Genomic DNA, 22,176 nt, shown 5'->3' on the forward strand with positions numbered 1-22,176 from the left:
TGGTTAGAACAGGAGCTCTCAACAACAAGGTTGCAGAATGGGATGGTGGGCTGCACCCCTTGCAACTAAAGATTGAAAATGGCGACGACTTGGAGCTGAGCTGCGCCCTCCACAACCAGACTGAAGTCCAACGACTTGGAGCTGATGGGCCCTGGAGAAACACACTGATCCCCAATATTCCCCAATAAAAATTTAAAAAAAGTTCTATTGCAGTTATATTCTAATATTGTGAACCACTTTCTTATTGTGAGACATAGTGTTTTGCTGTAACATTTGTGTATAAACAATTGTACTTTTTCTCTTTAGATTTATTTCTGTGAAGTGAAATTACAAGATTAAAGAGTTAGTACATTTTTAAGGCTCTGATTTTATTTTACCAAATGTTTGTCAAAACGCCCTCCCACCAGCGGTGCATAAGAACGTTCCACCTCATGGCATCACCAGCACTGAATGTTTCTTGAAAGAAAAAAACTCAAAACAATCCTTGCTAATTTGATGGTAAAACAGTATCTTATTGGAATTTTATCCACATTTCTGATCACTAATTACAATATATTTCTTCATTTGTTTATCTGTTACCAACAACTGTTCATGACCTTTGATCATGTTTTTCCATTTTCATCCACATTAATGATATTATTTTGTTTTGTAAGGTCTCCATTGAAGCCAACAATAAAACACTCATTCGCGTTCATTTTATTGGATTGATTTAAATATTTTATTTAAAGAAATATTTAAAGAAATAATCTGAAGACTAGAGATTATTGATAGGAAAAATACAAAGCATACATATTTAAAGATCATTTTGTACTGACATTAGAGGAAACAGACTTGCCCAAATAACATGATTAGTTTTGTAATGCTATTAGTGAATGCATTCTGCAGAAATATGGTTTTACTTTCAAATCTGAGCCCACTGCCTTCACTTCAGAAAAGAAAAAAAAGGATAACAACACAACTTTGATTAGTTTAAATTTTAGTGGACCACATCTGATTTGTTGAAGTTCTTTTATTTACCTCTTCAAAGAAGTGCTCATTGTTTTAATCTCTTTCTGTGCTTCTTTATCCTACAAGGAAAACACAAATGTACAATGAAAATTCACACATTCGTCCTGATACTCTAGGTACTTTGAAATAGACTTTTGTTGAGTGGGGACAATTTGTGAAAGATGATTACAGAGAAACTGTGGGTTACTTAGAAGCAGGCATGACTTAGATCTCTGAGAATAGGAGTAATGGAAAGCTACTTCCAGTTTCATCCTCCACCAGGTCTGGAGTGGTAGAACAATGGAAGGGCAGTGCCTTCCATGTAAGCAGACACACTGGATCCCACCAACGTGTTAATAACAGTTTTCTTCTTCAACTATAAGATGTGGAAGAAGTCCTGGCCCTGGCAGAAGGATATGAAGAAATCTGAGACTCCATTGTTAGATGTAGAGAGGCAGATACATTTCATTATCAGGGAGTTTATAGTTAAGATTAAAAATCACATAATGTGCTTTATAGGACTCCACATGTACTGTTATTTCTTTAAAACAAGTGTGGATGGTAGAAACAGTAACAATAACTTCAGATGGTAGATTCTCCTATGCATTTCTGTGTTTAACAAACCTTTACTGAGCACCTATCAGACAGAATTTAAGTAATGTAACAAATTTAAACAGTTTCCTCAAACTGGACAAAGTAGATATTTGGAAGCAGCTGCTAGCTAGATTTTTTTTTAAAAAAACTGGAAGTTCTTCATAAACATGAACACATGAATTCAATAGCAGTGTCTGGTCAACTAGTAGTGTAACTTCTATCAAATCAGTATTTTTTGAAGGTTGTGAGAAAATACGATGAATGAATCTAGAGTATTAATGTATTATTTTTAAAAAAACTTATAAAATACCATAATTCATGTTTATTTTTGTAACCCTAAGGCTAGCTCCACGCCTAGCACCTAGAAGCCCTAAATAAATGCCTGCTAACTTAGTGGTTAGATGCTAGAACACTAGAAAACAAACAAAGGCTACCCCTCCCCCTACTCCCTGTCACCATCACCTGGGATATTTGAACCAAAAAAGTGTGTCTTATTTGCCTGTGTTTCCGTTCACCTTTGCCATGCAGAAACATATTTCAAAACTAATATAATTAGAACACATTATTTGTGCTCTACATTTTTTCAGTTACATTAAATGTTGTTTTCTGATTGAACAGTTGTAAATATGTTTAGAGCTGCATGAAAAATAAAAACTAATCAACAGATCAATCGTGATGTAATAAAGGAAAAATGTACCAATTACTCACCACAATATTTCATGATTTTTTCATGGTATTAAAGACAAATACCAATGCATTAGATTTTTAATCAGCTTTTATTAAGGTACTGAAGAGAGGTTATCTGATTGCTTATTGTGTCTTGCCAAATTCTGCATTCAACATTTCCAAAGGTGCATGACAGTTCTACATATTTACACTACACTATTTACAGCAATATGTCATTTGGCAAAAGTCTAAATTATATGTTGAGTTGTGTACTGAAGGGTTCTTGATAGCGTTTTTTGCAGTCTGAGGTGTCTCATATAAACTCATGATGAAGGCATTTCCACATTGGCTTGAGGACTGAGGAACTCCCAATTGTGAGAGCTTTAAGGCTGACTAAGGTATGTGTGACCATTGAAGACTTTCCTTCATTCATGACACTGAGAGTATTTTATACAGTGAAAATCCTTACATGTCCTGGAATATTGTTGCATGACTAAATGGATTCCCATGCTTATTTCACTGAATTGTTCCTCTAACATGAATTATCTGGTACTTCTCATATGGCTTCCTCCACTTGGTAAAGATTGATGCTTTCCTTCTTGGTTTACTCTGAGTTTTCTGTGCACACCAAGGCTTGAGCTTTGGTTGAAGGCTGCAGGGTTTTTCCCTCATGTGAATGTTCTGGTAACTATAAAGGTGAGGCTGAGGCTCTTCCATATTCATTACATTTATAGGCTTTCTCTTCAGTATGCATTGTCTCATGACGGCCAAGGTTAGAGCACCAACTAAAGGCTTTACCACAGAGATGTCATTTACATGGTTTCTCTGCAGTGAATTCATGCATGCCATTTGAAGGATATTGTTACTGGAGGCATCTCCACCCTGATCACAGACAAAAGGTTTCTCGCCTGTGTGAGTACCTGGCTATGAACAACGGGTAGCTCCCTCTGGCTGACGTGGTTCCCACGTCTGTTATATTTGTCTGGTTTCTCTCTAGTGTGAATCAACACATGTTGAATCAGTGTTGGGCTGTGAGTAAATATTTCCCATTCTCATTATATTCAAAGAACTTCTCTCCAGTATGAAATCTCTGCTACTGAGGAGATGAGAGGCTGTTAAAGGTTTGCCCACATCCATTCATCTATTCATTTTTCTACACATGAATTCTGTGTTGATCATTCAGTGATAATCGCTAGCTAAAGTCTTTGCCACACAGGTTACATTCACATGGTGTGTTACTCTCTTGCACGTACAGAAGTTTTCTGCTTTGTGGCATGGCAATCGCAAAACTATCTGATTAACTTTGAGGTCTTCATTATGTCTCAAGCACTTAATACAAGTGGCCATATTTATGCACATGTCCTCTTGTAAGAACTCAGGTTATGGTTTTCAGCTCAGGTTATTCCTTTCTTCCCCAGGTTCAAACTATGCAAACATTTCTGCTGAGATAGCACACAGTCTCTCCGCTGAAATGGAGCCCAGGACTTGAAAGAAAAGGTAACTTCAAAGACAACTATACCACTTGCTAAATATGAAGAAGTACTTTTTACTTTCAGCATCCCCAGAGTCCACCTCTTCCTGTGCTTGTCTCTGGAACATTCTATTTACTATGCTATAAAAGTCTGTCTTAGAAGAGTGATTAATGTCACTTCAAAATATTACAAGAATTTTAAAAGTTTTCTTTACCAGATGAGCATATCCTTCATTGAAAAAAAATATATCTTTATTATAACATGTATTTATTATATATAAAATATACATAATAAATATATTATATATGTATCAGGATGCCAAAACAATGCATCCACGTGGACACTTTGGTCAATGCTGCTCAAGCAGTAGTTCCCGGTAATCAGAAGTGTCTGGACACTGATGGTAACCACCTTGAGCACCACTTGTAATTGCAGAAGTCAAACGTGACTTGTATTCATCTTTTGTTATTGGTATATATTATTACAATTTTAATACAGTTTTCCTTTCTTAAAATGTGTATACATGTTTTTGGCACCGTGTGTGTGTGTGTGTGTGTGTGTGTGTGTGTGTATTATAATGCTTTTTATATTTGAGCTTTCTCAGTATGCTCCAAGTCAGTAACTGGAATACTTCCTCCAGCTGCTGGTATAGTCATTACTGCACTCAGTAATCATTCTCACATTGCCATAAACACAGGAATTCCTTTTATTTTAAAAGAAATGTTTATCAGGACCTGAAATAACCTTCGCAGGGTCAAGAAAAGTCCACATGGGTAATAAAATACTGTAGCTTCAAGTCTGGGAATGTAAAGCTGCGTACACGCACGACTGGGCTCTAGAGCCCAAGCGCTGACACTTGCATTATCCAGTGCAGTGTCATGAGCTCCCAGATAGGGACAGAAGACATGTTCACAGATGACGACAAGGCCAGGAAGGGTTACAAGTGCCACATGGAAGAAGCAAATATGTTATGTGTGTTCACATGAGGGAGCCAAAACTGAAGGCTGGGTTGACTTCTTAATTAGTGGCACCACTAGACATTTTGGAAATGAATCAATTGATCAGCAAAATCACTAATTGGGTATATTTCAATCTGGAAAAACTTTAGAGATAGGGATTACTACAGATAACTCATCTCATCCTGTTTTCAGTTTTCTAACTGAAAAAGAAATTGGGATATTTCCAATAGTATATTTACTATTTGGGGGAAAAAAAAAACACCCTGCTAAGAATATAAATGGACACATCACTGGGGAAAAAAGTAACATGGAAAATATTTGCTAATGCTATTTTGCTTATTATATAAGTATTTCCACAGTGTCCAGTTTTCTTAGTTATATTTATTACCAGTCCTATTTTCTTTTTTTTTTTGGCATGGTATTAATCTTTTGATTCTTCCTACCAATACTTACCGAGTCCTTATTACATGCCAGGCACTATAGTTGGCACTAGGAACAGAGTGGTGAATGAAACACACCTGGCTGCTACTGTCATGGAACAATCACATAAATAACTATATAATCACAACTGTGCTAAATGAAGGCAAAGTACAAGGTACTTTCTTGCCTGGGGGTCAAGGAAATCTTTCCTGAAGAAATGACATTTATGGTGAGGTTTCAAGGATGAGTACGAATAACGCTGGTGAAGGGAATGGAACATCCGGGTGGGAGCATTTCAGGAAAAGAGACCAGTATGTCTGAAGGGCAGACACATGAAGCCTGAGAGATTTGTAGGAGCTAGATCAGAGCCTTGAAGGGCATGCTAAAATTCTGAACTTCATCTGAAAAGCAAAAGATTTTAAAGCAGGGATGTGACATGTTGAGGTTTAGGTTCAATCTGTTGCTTTGGCTGCTATGGAAAACCAAGCATGACTGGGCAGGAAGCGAGAAGCTGTGAGGAGACCAACTTAGTGGCTTGATGTGGTGCCCTGTTTGGAGAGATAGAGAGAGAGAGAGAGCAGCTGGATGGCTCAAGGCATGTTTTAGAAGAAGAATTCCAAGAATTTGGTGATTGGGTAGATGTCTGGGTTGGGCAACTGAGGAGGAAGGTGGTGTCAAGGTTGATTCCAGTTTTCCCAATTGAGTAGATGGGGGTGCCATTTACTAAAAGGGAAAGATGGAGGAAGAACAGATCCAAAGGCCTGATGACAAGTTCAGTTTGAGATGTCTGTGAGACATTCAAATGGGGGTGTCCAGTAGGACATTAGATAATCAGGTCTAGAACTCAGAAGAGAGTTCTGGAGATATAAATTTGAGGACTCCTGGCAGGCAGATAGCATTTGAAGCCATGGACATAGGTTTGGGGGGTAGGGAGGAGGAAAGGGGAGAGGAGACAAGAGACTTCGGTACCAAGGATTAAACCCTAAGGACCATCAATATCTCACATTCCTCCTGTGAGAGATCGGTATTTCATGCACAAATCATGCAATTATATCTCATTATCATAGCATATTCTAATCTCATATTTTAATAAGTATGCACGGGCACTCAGTTTTAAACTGCATGTAACTCAAACTGACTCATTCAGGAGAGACGTAAGAAGGTAGGGTCCCAATCACCAATACGGAGCGAGCAACCAGCAGGACAAAAATCTGTTTTTTGCTGAAAAAAATGTCTTCTGGAGAAGGACTGCTGCTACTGAGACTGTGCCGTTTTGCTCTATTAATCAATGGAAACAACTGAGGGATTCATATTAGAAGGACAATCTACTCTGTAGGAAATCCCAAACATATAAGCAGTCCAAGACCTTGCACAGGTGGGTGGGGAAGAGGTCTGCTGGAGCCTGAGTAGCTGTTCCTGGGCAGGCCTTGTTTCATTGCCCCTTTTCAGCCTTATTGTCCATGACTGTCCTGAACACTCCTTAGACAAATCTTTGCTTTTCCACCTCTGTTCATGACCTGCAATGTGCTTCGCCAACACCTCACTTATATATGTCTTTCAGAGACAACCTCTCATGCGGCCTGATCTCTTCCAAGTGAAAACAATTTCTCCCCTTTTAGCATTTCCATAAACAATGATTTGTACCTCTCTTAGCACTTCATGCTTTCTACCCTGAGCTTAGTTGTTTGCATACGTGCCTCATGTTCTCTTCTAGGCTATAGGATCCTATAGAGCAATGGGCATGTCTCACATGTTTATATTGCAGATTCCAACAAATGCCTTGAATTGCTCCAACAGAGAAGAGGAGTGCTTCTCTCTGAAGCATTTCTTTTCTATTGTGATTCAGAAGATGATAATGGTTGGTGGTATGCAAAGAGAGCAGGAAAACATTTATCTATTTATATACCAGGAAATGGCTCACAGGAACATGGAGTGAGCTATATTAACTCTGTGAAATTGCTAAATCTTAGAGCGTACCCAATATCCTGAATTAGTGAATGAAAGGGTAAGAATCAATGTGATCGCTTCTTTTTCATGAATGGTACGTGCTCAAAGACCAAGAAAAAAAATTAATATACATTCGGAATCTTCTTCATGGCCTCGGCTAGTCACACTGTGCTATGAGCTGGGACTGAAGATGGCACCCCATGGACACCTCTTGTTCTAAATGGTCAGCCTGTCTAGTGTGTTTGTTGCCTGTCAGTTTACACCAACTCTCCAGAATTATGCTGTCCTCCATCCTTCCTAGTGGGGCTTGTCCATTACCTGTTGTCTAACATCTAATGAGCATCAGGATGTTTTAACTGCTAGCCCATGATTTGCATGTCTCTTAAAGATACAGAGGTCGCCTGCTGAAGGGTTACCTATAGCAATTTTAAAAAGTCCATAGTACAAATTAAATCGAAGTCAAAATGTTTTAGCATTGAAGAAAACTCCAGATGTTCATAAGCCATTGTTCATACTTGAAACTGGACTACCGTAGTACCAATAAAATAATAGCACTCATTGGCACTGTTTGGGCTTACCTCTTTGGTAACACAAGGAAGCAACATTGCCAAATTACAGAACTTCCTGGCATTATCTATTTCTTGAAGATCCATATAACACTAGAAATGAAAAATAATCACTATTAAAGGTAATCACTTTTTTATGTAATGGATTTAAAGTGATCTTAAAACAGCAGTCTTCATTACCTTGGCCAGAAACATGTAATTGGACTTAGAAAAACCAGGGTGTAGTTCTTCAACCTGATTTTAAGAGGAAACAGAAAAGAGAATAATAGGGTGATATTAAAACAGCAACAGTAACAACCAGTGAAGAGGATATATGTCAATAAATCAAATATTAACCAAATTATCCTAAGAGTTTAGGTTGGTTGTGTCACATCGGAGTCATTTTATCAGTTCAAGTGTCTTCTAGGTGGAAATAAGGTTTTGAGTTTGTCCCTTAAAATGAAATTATTATTATGGTCATAAAGTATACAAAGCAATGGGATACTTTAAGGTTTTTGGATTCCTTTGTATAATCCTCTCCTCACTTCCCCTTCTCTATCCTTCCTCTCTTTTCCTTTCAAGAACAAAAACAATCGGTGATACACTCTCCCCAGGACAAGTCTTACATATACATTTCAATCTATTTAGGAAATAAGGGTACAGCATGACTGGAATCCCATGGCAAACATCTTCTAGGACATTAATATTTGATTTTGATGTCTTGTGATTTTAATACGTTCTATATGAGTTGAATAATATCTGAAGTCCATCACCTCAAGTACGTTTAAAGAAAAGACAGGTCCTTGAAACAACTAGTCCAAGTAGTACACCTACTTGCAGAGTTTAATAAATGGGAATTTTGAAGGTAATGTACTCTTTATCTACTTATCTATTATGTACCTGTTCCTTTTCTTTATCTCTGGTAAATAAGAACTCTTTCAGGTATATGGTATTGCTACTAGAGCGCTTTTCTTTGAACCTAAGTCAGTCTTGGCATAGAGTCAGCTTCTGCTGTTATAAAGGCCTATCCAAGTAAGCCCCCAACCGGACCCCACTCCCAGCCCACAGGGATGCAGAGCCCAAGAGAAAAAAGGGTACTTAAAAGAAAAGTTTACAAAAAAATGCAAGATACAAGCAATCCAGACATTTCCAAAATTAAAAAGTTAGAGTTTCTCTGTTCTAATTTTATTCTTAATTTCAATCTTATTCCCCAGGGGTAACCATTACCAACAGGCTGACATGCATCCTACCAGACCGTTTTACCAAACCAAACAAACAAAATGATCATTTGTTTTTGAGAAAAAAATTAAAAAGGGACCATTTTCTACATATTGGTCCAAAACTTTTTTCCCCACAACATATTGCAGACGTTTTTTCATGTTAGCATACACAGGTCTACGTTGTCCCTAAGACCTGTATTTCATACTATACATATACTACAATTAAATTAAGCATTCCCCATTAGACATTTATTTAGACTTATTCTTATTTTTTGTTGTTACTAATAGTGACCAATGAACATACTTGCTCCTATATCCTTGGGTACATGTGTGATAATGTCTGTAGAAAAGATTTCTAGAAGTTGAATTGCTGAGTCAAAGGATAGACACATCTTACAGATGGGTACTCATGGAGGAGAATCCAAGACCCTGGGGTGTGAGGAATTTACCTTAAGTGAGCACATCTGTTGTGCAGGACATTTCCTTTCCATAGAATCTCAGAAGGAAGGGTCTTCAAAGGAGGAGGACAAACATCTCTTGGGCCGGGGAGCCAGACTGGGTGTAACTCTTTCAGACTGAGTAGATAAACAGTGTGTGGATCTGGCCTAGAACCTGCTCGTGAGACAGCAAGGCTGCAGACAGACTGAAGGAAGTTGTCAAGTTCAGTCCTAGCCAGAGCTTTGAATAGCCTACAGAGCCATCCACGGTGCTGACAGATTCTGGTTCTCCTACCTTCTTCTTGTGTCTTGTCCAATGATTTCCATTTCAACTCCTTGAGTTTACTAAGTGCATTTCTTTAGCTATTCTAAGAGAGGGACCTAGATTGAACTTTGTTCAATTGTAATTGTCCAGTAGTTTCTGCAAGCTCTGTCCCAATTCTCTCTGGATAACTTGCCCCCAAATATGTAAATAAGCAGTTTCTTGTTTCTTTAATGTTGGCATTTTAATTCTGTATATACACCTTAACACTATGTTTAATTATGCAGAAGGATTATAAGTCAGAACATCTCTTTTTTTCCTTAAAGTTAAAAAAAGAAAAAGAAGCCTAAAGGAACACAGGCCTTAGCTGAATAACAAAGAAGGCAGTATTACTCAGTGACATGCTCTAATTAAGGGGCAGTTTCTGGCTAGGCTCTTAGAACACTCTTTATCATAACACCTGGCAAAGACAGTGTACTTGTTTACTTGGTCTTGGCTGTACAAGTTTCCTGGAGGCAGGGGCTGTGTTGGTCATCCCTGTGTTTCCTACATTTGAGACTGTTTAATGCTAGATATGTGCTTAACAAACATTGCTGAATAAATTAGCTTTATTTTCAAATATCTCATAACCTCAAGCAGCAGCCTTCCATCATTATTTGGGAGATCCAGGGATCACATAATTGCAAACAGTGGGTGAGATCAGGGAAGCCTGTCCCCCAGCACTGACATCTCTGTCCTTTACTGCACATACCCATCCATGAAGCTTTATTCACAATAGCCCCAAATTGGAAATGACTTAAACATCCATCAATAGGTAAATGTACAAGCAAATCGTGGTACGTCTACATCATGGAATATTACCTGGCAATAGAAAGGAACTACTGATACACTCAATAAAAGGCAAGAATCTCGAAACATTATGCTGAGCAAAAGAAGCCAGAAACACACAAAAAGTACAAGCATTATGACTCCATTTACATACAATTTTAGAATAGGCGAAACTAACCTATCGTGACAGAAAGCAGGTCAGTGGATGCCGTCAAAGGTCCCTTTGCTAGTGGGCAAAGATAACTCTCCAGGGTGATGGCTGCATTCTAGATTTTGAAACGGTGGTAGTTACATGAGTATATAAAATTTTCATAGTTCACTGAACTGCACACTGAAAATGGGTGCATTTTATTGTATGTAAACTAATCATTAATATATTCAGAGATTCTGAAACAATTAGTCTGAGTTGTAGCCTGGGCTGGCATTTTTTTAAAGCTCTCTAGATGATTCTAATGTATAGACAAGGGTGGGAACCACTGCCTGAGGGAATCTTGCCAGAATTTTGGATGAGGTGGGAGGCATACTATAGTTAGAAAGAAACAACAGAGGATTCACAGATAACTCCGCATCTAAAACCACCTCCCTAGATGTTTAGTTGTGATGGACAAGATTTCACTTGTTATAAGAGCAAAATAATAGCAACTAACATTTATTTTCAGTTAGAACACTTAATGTGCTAGATCTTGGGCCAAGAAAATTACATGTATTATTTCATGCAATCTTCACAAAAACCATATAAAGTATGTATTTTTATGCCTACTTTATAGAGGAAGAACTTAAGATGAGGAGAAATAAACATGCCCAGGTCAGACAGACAGGAAAAGGCTCAAGTCTCAAACTGTCTGATTATAAAGCCAGTGCTCTTGATCTCTACAGGACTGAACTTGAAGGCTCTGGGGATACATTCCTGGCCCCGGTAAATGCTCTTTGAAGGGATGGAGTGGGGGGTGGGGGCAGGAGTCCTTGTCTCTAACAACATGACCTCCTGCCAGGGCCAGGGGGTGCAGACTCTCCTAGGGTATGCGATCCAACGTCTGTGCTGTGTCCTTTCCTTTCCTTCCACCTCCCAGGTTTCTTAGTTCCTCCACAGCTTTAGGCCTCAGCAGTCTAGGCTCCTCAGTACCCTTGGTTGTTAGCGTAGACATGGGGAGAAGCAGCCCTGATGATTTCTCTCTTGACAAACACCATGGAATGCATTTTCAGTAAGAATCTGAGTCACGATTGAATGGTGAGGTCCCCAAGATGGTTACATTTTAATGAAGTTAAAATTCTGTGAGCTTTTATTAGCACCTACTATGCGTTGGGCACTCTCTAAGCAATTTACTTCTATTAACTTATGTAATCTTCACAACAACACTGTGAGGCAGATAATATTATCTTCATGTTATTGATTAAATTGAGAGAGAGGGGTTAAGTAATTTGCCCAGTGTTAACCAGCTGGTAAGTGATAGAACTGGGATTTAACCAGGTGGTCTGATTAAAGAGTTTGCAATCTTTACCCCCGCATTCTTGTGCCTCTTACCACTTCTGATTTTCTCTGTGTATATTTCAGGTACATGAGCACCTTAAGAACTTTTGTGCAGTGTACGGAACCTGACCCCACCTCCCCAGTTATAACTTTGATACTATGAAGAAATGAGTTTCAAGTTCAAATTTTTTCTAATTTTTTGCTAATTAACTCAGCACCTTTTATAAATCATTTACCTTAAATATACCATGATCTACATTCTTACAAAATTTAAACTAGAGGAAGTAATTCTCAGTGGTAGAAAACAGATGAACAAATAGGGATGATACAGCCGTAGACTTCACTCATGTCTTTGATTAGCCATTGTGTGACTCTGGAAAAAATTAACTTCCTGATGTAATTCCCTCTTTATAAAACAAAAAAGATCACTTTAGATAAAAAATAAGAAATATATGACCCTTGTACTTTCTTCCTGGTACTATATATTTTTTTTAATTTTATTGGGGAACGATGTGTTTTTCCAGGACCTATTAGCTCCAAGTCAAGTCGCTGTCTTCAATCTGTTGTGGAGGGCGCAGCTCACACATGTGGGCGCAGTCCCCCCATGTGGGGACTGAATTGGCAACCTTGGTGTTATGAGCACTGCGCTCTAACCAGCTGAGCCAACCAGCCGCCCCATTCCCGCCACTGGGCTCGTGCTGGATCTCACTTATTTACTTATTTTTTCACAAAGCATTCTAGGCAGCCCTAGCCATTGTTCAGAGATGAAAAGTGCGATGAAAATATTTGCCATCTTAGACTAAATGATCTCTAAATTTCCTCTCAGTTCTAGAAAATTGATCCTTAAAATACAACAAAAAAAAATCAGCATAGACAATATGTTGGACAATACAGTTCAGAGCCTGATTTTGTCTGTATTGTTACAGATCTGAAATTGTAGGTGGGAAAAAAAATACATTAGTATCTGTAAGATTCTATCACTGGTTCTAGAGAAAGATAAAGAAATTAGCCCAAAAGGAAGCTGATTATGTGGAGGGGGCTATTACACATTTACATGTGTACACATATATATATTATTGTTTGGAGTTTTATTAGCATAGCCATTATACATTTTAAGACAAGAATGAAAACAGCGGTTTGGTGTGATGTCCCAAGAATATTTCATAGAACTGTCTGTAACCTATGGAGTGGCTTTTAAAATAACTCTTCCTTTTGGTATCTTTTAGTTCTTTAAGATTAAACTGTTTCTATATTAGGCTAATCAGGTATATTTGGGATCAGCTTTAATAATCAGGGCATGACCTGGAGAGTTGCTTTTGGACTTGGAAGTAAGGGTTGCTGTACCTGGAAGGGCGTAACTTGCTGCTCCAAGAAGTCGTTTGAATTTTAAAACATTATGACAGGTTTAAAACAGAACATGCCAAAACTGGGATTCAAACTGTTAGAGATCTACACGTGCAGATGAGAAAGATTTCATTGACAAGGGTAGAAAGGACGGGTGCAGGTAGTAACCAGTTTGACACTAAAGTAATGGATAGATAAAATATACCTTAAGGAAATTCTGCAAAGCTTCCTGTACCGTTGAGGATGGTATTATTCCAAACAGAGTAGCAGCCATTTTTTTCTCAATCCAGCTCAGTTTCGAGACCTGCAAATATAGAGCAACATCACTCTTAGAAAGTTGTTTACCTTTTGAATGAATAATTTCTCCCGAATTAGACGTGTGTGTACATATATATGTGTATACACATAATATATAAAGATATACATATCCATTACTAACATATGAGAGATATCCCCTTTACGATATTAGTATTTTATTTCCCTTTTCCATAATTCTAACAAACTATGATCTCTGAAAGCACTGGTTACAAAACCATTTGAAATAGTTGTAAGATGGTGTTCAATAAGAGAAAAAGAGGAGGGGGTGAGAAATAATGCTGATCTTGCTTCTTCATCAGATTCATGATTCTGAGATGACTGAAACTATTTCTTTGCACAAGACTACAGTAGCTATGAGACCCTGTCTTTGCTCTCTTATTGCCTACTCCACGCTACCAAGCTGACCCAGAGAGCCCAGCAGCTCATAAATGTAAATAGAATGAGTATCCTCAACCCAGAGAGAGTATATAGAGGGCCCAATACATGAAGGTCTGACAATTAAGTTCGCGAACTCATCCTAGAAAAAGTGCTAGATACCTCATTGCTGAATATCACTGTGGTCACCTTCGAAGTACTCCCCCTGGGAAGCTATGCACCGATGCCAGTGCTTAGTCCACCCTTCAAACCAATTTTGGAACTTTTTTTGGAGTGGCCATCAGAGCTGTTCTCATATTACCTTTGACGTCCCGAATGTCATCAAAATGTCTTCCTTTCAATATTTCCTTTATCTTCGGGGAAAGAAAGAAGTCATTGGGGGCCAGATCAGGTGAGTGGGGAGGGTGTTCCAATACAATTATTTGTTTACTGGCTAAAAACTCCCTCGTGGATAGTGCTGGGTGAGCTGGTGCATTGTCATGATGCAAGAGCCATGAATTGTTGGTGGAAAGTTCAGGTCATCTAACTTTTTCATGCAGCCTTTTCAGCACTTCCAAAGTACACTTGGTAATTAACTGTTTGTCCAGTTGGTACAAATTCATAATGAATAATCTCTCTGATATCAAAAAAGGTTAGAAACATGGTTGCAACAAATTCACGAACTTAATCGTCAGATCTCGTACATATTTACAATCCAGGAAAATTTTTTTTAATCCAATAGCCACCAAAATTAGATTTCATATTGTCATTTATTTTTTTCTTTCTTTTAAAAATTTTTCGTTTTTCCCAAATATGAATATTAGATGTTTATTATAAAAGATTAAAAGGTTTCAGAAATGAATACTTAAAAGGGTATTAATGCTGTCCCTAACCCTATCAAGTGCCTTCCTTCTTCATTGTATCTTCTAGGTTTCTAGGAAGCTTATTTGAAAAATGTTATCATGTTGTTTATTTCCTTTTATGACTTATTTTTTTCACTTAACATTAGTTTTAAGATTTCATACAGGTTGATGAGTATAACTGAAGTTCAGTCATTTAAATAACTATGAAATATTGCATCACTTAAATATAGGGTTTTTCATCCACTCTTGTCAATGGACATTTGGGTCTTTTCCATTTGTTTGCTCTTTGGAACAAGGCTGCTATGGGCCTCCTTGTACATGCCTTCTAAAGCACATCTGCAAGTTTCTCAAGGGAAGGCACTCATGCAAGGTTACATGGTAGACAAGTAATCAAATTTAAAAGATAATACCCAATTGTTTCTAAGGTGGTTGCGCCAATTTATGCTCCCACAACAATGTATGAATTCCTGTTGCTCCATATTCTTACAACATCTCATATTGGTGTTTTTAAATTTTATCAAATAAGTAGGAATAAAATGGCATCTTCTTAGGGTTTTAATTATCATTTCATATTATTTCTAACTTTAATATTTATGTTTTTAAAGTTGTTTTGTTTTTTAAGCACTAATTTAACTGCATTATGATCAGAAAAACTGTATGATACCAATTCTTTGAAATTTATTAAGGCCTCATATGTGGTCAGTTTTGTAAACTTTCTATATATGCTTGAAAAATGTGTATCTTCTGATGGTTAAGTATGTATTTTTATATATGTCTATTAGAGCAAGTTTATTAAAAGTGAGGCTCCAATATTTATAAAAGTAATGATACTTTTTTCCTTGTCTTCTTATTCTATTAATTACCAAAAGAGGTGAGTGAAAATTTACCACTATTTGGTGTCCTTAACTTACTGTCCATGTCTTTTTATCTCTCCTTCATATTTTCTATTCTTTGTTCTCTGTGCTGAATTCCAGGTAATTTTTTCATATTTATCTTAAAAGTTCATTGGTTTTCTCATTAGGGGTGCCTATCTACTGCTAAATCTTATCATTGACTTTTCATGTGAAATAATATATTTTTTATAAAAATCAAAATTATTTCTTTTTCAATTTTTCATCTTTATCTGGTCATTTTTGTAGTCCTATGTTCCTCAACCATTTCTTCCCTAATTCCTTTTATTTTTAAAAAACACATTATCTAGATAGCTGTTTAATATTCTGTGTTCCATGTTTCCAAAATCTGAGGTCCTTTTAGATGTATTTCTGTTCTTTTTTTCTTCTGTTTTATCATTCCAGATGACTTATTTTTTGTAAATCATATTATTTTTGTGCTCACCATTGTTGTGCCACACTGCAAGAGTTTTATAAAGCCACAAGAGTTTTATAACACCTGTGTGAGGATACATTTCTCCAGGGAGTATTAACCTTAGCCTCTGCCATTTTTCTTTGCCATGAAGATGAGGTTCCATTTTTTATTTTTATTTATATTTTTATTGGGGAACATTGGGGAACAGTGTGCTTCTCCAGGGCCCATCAACTCCAAGTCATTGTCCTTCAATCTAGTTGTGGAGGGCACAGCTCAGCTCCAAATCCGGTCACTGTTTTCAATCTTTAGTTGCAGGGGGCTCAGCCCACCATTCCATGGGGGAATTGAACCAGCAACCTTGTTGTTGAGCCATTCGGCCGCGCCTCTGGAGGCTCAGCAGCAGCTCATTGTCTTCAATCTAGTAGTGGAGGGCGCAGCTCACTGGCCCATGTTGAAATTGAACCAGCAACCCTGTTCAGAGCTGGCGCTCTAACCAACTGAGCCATGTGGCAGCCCAGATCAGTTTCCATTTTGAATTAAAATTTCCTTCTTGGGTTTTTGAAATCTAGGAAAATAATGTACATTCAAGTTCCAGACCCATGTAAGGTTGGGTCAATGGATTTTAAATCTTAGGTGAATCTCCTATCTTCATGAAGACTCAGATTCTTAAATATTTTCTTTTTTTTTTTTTACTTCATTTTTATTGATAAAAGTATTTTAAAATCAGATTCTTAATGTTTAAAACTGGCATAATAAAAGAGCTATTATAAGTATTAAATGAGATAAGAAAGGTAAGGCATAAAATGCACATTGATAGCTGATATTCAATAAAAAGCATGCTTCCGTCTTCATCCCTAATCTTCAAGCATCAATTAAAAAGCTTCCTCTTTTGCTTACCCCAATTTTCTCATTCAGAAATATCATTTCTCTTTATGGTAATTTTTTCATGCATCTCTTAAGATATATGTTTACATTCTGTTAATTTTCTGTAAACTAATGTCCTGTAAGACACTTGGTCTTAGACTTGCCTTTATTTATTATTGACCCTGAGGGGTTATTTATTGAGCTAGAAGCACATTATAAATGATATGTATTTGCATTACTTATTTTACTCATCTATCATGGTAAATTTAAGGCCTAGATTGGATTCTACTCCTCCCACCAAATCAATACGCAGAAAATATTAACTAATTAGTCCCAGTCACAAAAATGTTGGTGAGCCCGTGTCCCCTTTCTAAATTAAGTTTCTTGCAGACAAGGACAATGTTTTATTTATCTTCTGGCTAATGAGCACATAATTTACGCTTAATATACTCTAATGGATGAAAAAAAGTCCTCCCACAAAACAGGGAGTAGTGCACTAAATACAGGGCGCATATGTGTAGGTGGCTGATGACCCTCTCAGACAGCACCACAGGAGACAGTGTGACTGCTTCAAGGGGAAATGGAAAGGTAGTAAGGAAAGAAATACACATACATATATGAAATAACATCCTATATATAACATATGTAAATGAGAAACTCATAAAATATGTATTGATTTTATCAATAGGGAAAATGATTTTATCATTTTATCATTCCTACAGTAGACATAAGGAATAAGTCACTCAACATATATCACACAACAATAGTATATTCAAATAAGATTTATAGATAAAAGTATTCAACTTACAGTATAACAGTATCTTCCCGTGAGGTAATACAAAAAGGGTTCTTCAGGTAAAAATTGGATTGCTTTATCTAGATGTTCCTGAAAGAAAATCCAAAGAAATATCATCTCCTAAGGTTTTGGGTAGTGTTGAATGGAACTGTATCTAGTAAATTCAAAGAAACTTTACACTGTTGTTTCGTCCCCTTCCTCAATCTCTATCATTAATACAGTTAAGTTTTATCAATGATTTGATGATCAAAAATGATTACTCAGAACTAGAAGCAGAACTGTGACTATGATTTAACAATCATATAATTTAAAGCCACAATGTCACTATAAAAATAGACAACACTCAGTCACATTATAGTTTGCCCATGACACGCCCAACTCATACTTGATTCAGAGGCAAGCTTACAAATATCAACAGATTAGGGTATAATGGAGGAAACAGCAGCACAAGGTGGTAGAGGACTCTCCTCCCCTGACATTGTTAAGTGGTTATAGGGAGCTATAAAACAAGAACTTTGTGCCCATCCCTATAATTATTGATCTCGAGGGGTTATTTATTGAGCTATTATAACTAGAGGCACATTATAAATGATACGTATTTGCATTACTTATTTTATTCATCTATCATGATAAATTTAAGCCCTAAATTGGATTCTACTCCTCCCATCAAATTAGTATGAAGAAAATGTTAACTAATTAGTCCCAGTCATGAAAATGTTGGTGAGCTCATGATAAAGGCTAATCCTGTATGTTTGATGAAATAACATTCACCTATGTGACTTCTTTCAGGATCTAGAGTAATAATCTTTAATCACCTAAAATTGTTTGATTCCTTTGGGCATAGTATTATTTAAAGACTTATATTTCATTTATATAAAAAGATAAATTCCTAGAGACCAATTGTTGACTAATTTGATTTGTACCTATTAATGGAACATATAGCTACATTAAAACATTTTTAATATCAAGAAATACCCTTATAGCATAGGGAATAGAGTCAATGGAATTGTAATAGATATATACGATGTCAGAGGGGCAACAGATTGGGGGAGGGAGGTTATCACTTTGTGAGGGGTGAAATGTCTAACTAGTGCATTGTTTACTAATAAACTAACAAAAAAAAGAAGAAAAGAAAAAAGAAATACCTTGAAGAGATGTCCATAGTTAATTTTGTTTTGTAAGCCCTCAAACTCCGATACGTAGCCACACAAAACTGCGTACCTGAAAAGGGAAAAGCAGAGGATATCCTGTAAACTTTTAATCAAATGCCATCAAATATAATATTTTAAAAAATCTCTGAAGCATTCATTAATATTTGACAAAAGATTCATTAAATGCAAGGGCTCTAAAAATACTAAATACTTTACACTGATATGAAGCCAGTTTCCTCATCTATCACTGGGGATACTAATGCCATCTGTCTCATACGTCTGCTGTGAGGTAAAGTATCTGAAACGTGTAATTGCTTAGTTAGAATAGCGTCTGGCATATAGCTAGTTTCAAGAAATGTTGGGTGCCATCATCACCATCATCAACATCAAAGTCACAAAGAGGCTCTCAGAAAAAGTAGAATCACATAAGCATTAAATTGAAAATTGTATCAGCAAATCCCTGTTCCTCTTTAATAAAAATAAAAATTTCGTGGCTTCCTTTAATGTCATTTGAAAATAAAAATAGTATCATAACTAAAACCAAATAAAGTCAAAGGTAATGTTAGAACATGCTTTTTCAAAAAAATTCCCCATGTCCTTCAATCCTTCCTTAGAAACACTGAATTAGTAGAATAGAGCATCCCACGGGTTATTTTCTTTTTTTCCATTGGGAATGCAAAACTTACAGAAGTAGCCATTTGGCTATAAATTGGTACAATATTTGTTCAGCTATTTGCCTTCTTTAAAATTTGGGGATATGTTACTTTTCACAATCAGAATGTTTCTGCCTGTACAAAAGTCTTCAAAGTATTTCAGAGTATTTCTGTCTCAGGGAAAATATTCATTTCCCTACGTATTTCAAGAGTAGATGTTAAGTTTTACTTGCATTGTCATAACTGAAATGAAAATTGTAATTTTGAGGGCAAAATTGATTGTTTCTGTGGATAAGCATAACTTTTAACTACAAATATGAAGTGAACAATTCCTTAATTTGGAATAGTGAGACTATTCCTGAACACAAAAGTTCACGTAATTCACACAACTTATGCACAACCAATAAAATGGCCATTTTTCCGTTATGACTTTTTGATCTCTTAAATTTTCAGTTTCTATGATACATAATCAATAGAATCTGTTACAGTACAAGCAAAAGAGATGACTGAATCAACCAATAAAAGTGATCTGAGAATTTAACTAGATGAGGAGCTACTACTATTCCCATATTGCAAAATCAGATTGCATTTCACATACATTTCCACACCCACCAGAGAATTTAAGATTGCTGGAAAAAGACCCAGCTGCCTTGTGAAAACCGCTACTGTTCCCTCCAGCCTCACCATGTTCTTTGAAAATGTTCTCTGTCATTCTATGATTCCTCCCCAAAAGTTCCAGATGGGGGAGCAAAATCTTGCACAATTACATATCCAAACTCCCTATTTTTGTTATGGGCATTATAACTTATTCAGACGGAAAACCTTAGGCCACTTTAAAATAAATTTTTTTAAATTTTAAAATAGCTTGAGATTTATAGGAAAGTTTCAAAAATAGTATAGATTTCCCATATACCAATGTCCATTTTATTGTTTACATCTTACATTTCTATAGTACATTTATCATAACTGTATCAATACTGAATACAATATTAATACATAATTTTCACAATGAATCAATATTAATACATTATTAACCAAACTCCATACTTTATTCAAATTTCCATTGTTTTTCCCTAATGTCCTTAAATGTTGACACTTTCTCTCCATCTCCCCTTCCATATTTATCCCTATTAATTCACACCTTGTTCGGTATCTCTTTTCAACATGGGAAAGATCTTTTTTGTTTTGTTTTGTTTTGACAGCTCCTGCCTCAGGTTTATTTGCACAAATAGCACAGGAGGTCACCCGCCCCATGCAGACAGCAGCCCAGGAGTCACACCAGTCCTTTTCTTCTCACATTGGCAGACAGAGGCCTGTGCTCTGGAGCTTTTTTGGACGCCTGGAAACCTTGGGGAGCCAGAGCCTGAGGTGGAAGCAGAGCTGTCGCTGTAGCCACACCGGGGCTGGGCCTTGGTTTGAGCCTTGACCTTGGATTTTGGCCCACAGAGCCTGAGACCCCTGGCAATGCGGGCACAAGCACGGTTCCCAAGTTTGGAGTGGGCAATGTGGGCAAGTCAACTGAGCTTGTGGCTGCCGCCCTTTGGGATCTTGGGCTTGACCTCCTTGGGCTTCCGAGGGCCTTGATGACCTCAGCCCATGTACTCATGGCCTTGGCATTGTTGGTTTGCATCTTCCTCAGGCCCTTCTTGTTGTACTTCTTAGCAAAGCTCATGTTCCAAAGGTACTTGGGGTCCACTCCCTTAAGAGATTTCTATCTTTGTGATCCGGGTTTCTTAATGCTGTTTGTGTGCCATTTTCCTGACTTGGCCATGTCAGCACCGAAGCCGTGGCTCCAGGTGAAAAATCCTTTGAATTACTATTGTTATCCATCATATACCTTGTTCCTCCTAATTTTGTGTTATTTGTAATTTTTATAAGCATACCTTCTATATCTTCACCCACTGCAAAAATTTCTGAACACACTAATATCTAAGATACAGACCAGGAACTCTAGAATCACGTCTAGATTGACAACGATATTGTCAATAGTTACTCTCTTGAATAACAGAGGCTCAAACCCTTCTGTCAGCATGGGGAGCCCAGTAGTTTGTGCACATTTCTACACCTTGTCCACAAGAATGTTAGGAGTGAACTTGCCTTAAGGCCTTGCTTAAATCCAGACATACTGGCTCAATTTCCCTACTCTATCTGCCAGCAAAGAAATAAAAAACAAAACAAAACAGAAAACAGTTCATGTCAGATTTTTAGAAAAAAATCTATGTTGGGTCTATTTGAATTTCCTTATCCAGAGGTTCTCAGAACAAAGGAAATTATCAGTGCTGGACTTAATCTTCTATTTTCTGAAAATCAGAACTACTTATGCATATCTTTAGGCTTTTCTTGAGCTCTCAGCACATGCTCTCCAAGTTACTCTGAGTAAAGGAAAAACAGGAAAAAAAAACCCCCATGATTTATGAATACCATTATATAAAATATGTACATTTTCCTTTACAAATAATGTCACTAGTCTTATGTTTTTCATAATCTTTTTTTGAAATCTTCTTCTTAAAAGTTTAAAATATTATTTATCTTCCTAAATCATAAATATCATAAATTCAAAATTCACCTGGCCACTTTGTTCCAAAGGATCATCACATCTTTTCTGGCAATCAATTCCACCTCTCTCTCTCTCTGTGTTGTTGTTTTTCATATTGTTCATCTTTAAAAATGTAATTTAAAATTTTATTTCCTAAACTCTCTGGTTGACAGGAACTCTGAGGAAA

The 22,176-nt window shown here is 36.9% G+C and overlaps 1 protein-coding gene across 3 annotated transcripts in view; it reads right to left on the minus strand.

Moving 5' to 3' along the window:
* Positions 1–697: 697 nt before the first annotated feature.
* The window catches only part of RMDN2 (regulator of microtubule dynamics 2), a 243,637-nt gene continuing 222,158 nt past the window's right edge, over positions 698–22,176 (minus strand). For all 3 annotated transcript variants that reach the window (XM_081068408.1, XM_081068406.1, XM_081068407.1), the window contains exons 6-11: positions 18,795–18,870; positions 17,662–17,739; positions 13,355–13,453; positions 7,792–7,845; positions 7,624–7,704; positions 698–1,067 (exon numbers count right to left, since the gene is read on the minus strand). In XM_081068408.1, the coding sequence (XP_080924534.1) occupies positions 1,014–1,067; positions 7,624–7,704; positions 7,792–7,845; positions 13,355–13,453; positions 17,662–17,739; positions 18,795–18,870 (442 nt within the window). In that variant the 3' untranslated portion in view covers positions 698–1,013. The remainder of the gene's footprint in view (positions 1,068–7,623; positions 7,705–7,791; positions 7,846–13,354; positions 13,454–17,661; positions 17,740–18,794; positions 18,871–22,176) is intronic.

This window comes from Rhinolophus hipposideros (assembly GCF_964194185.1).
Source record: "Rhinolophus hipposideros genome assembly, chromosome: 12".
NCBI lineage: Eukaryota > Metazoa > Chordata > Mammalia > Chiroptera > Rhinolophidae > Rhinolophus > Rhinolophus hipposideros.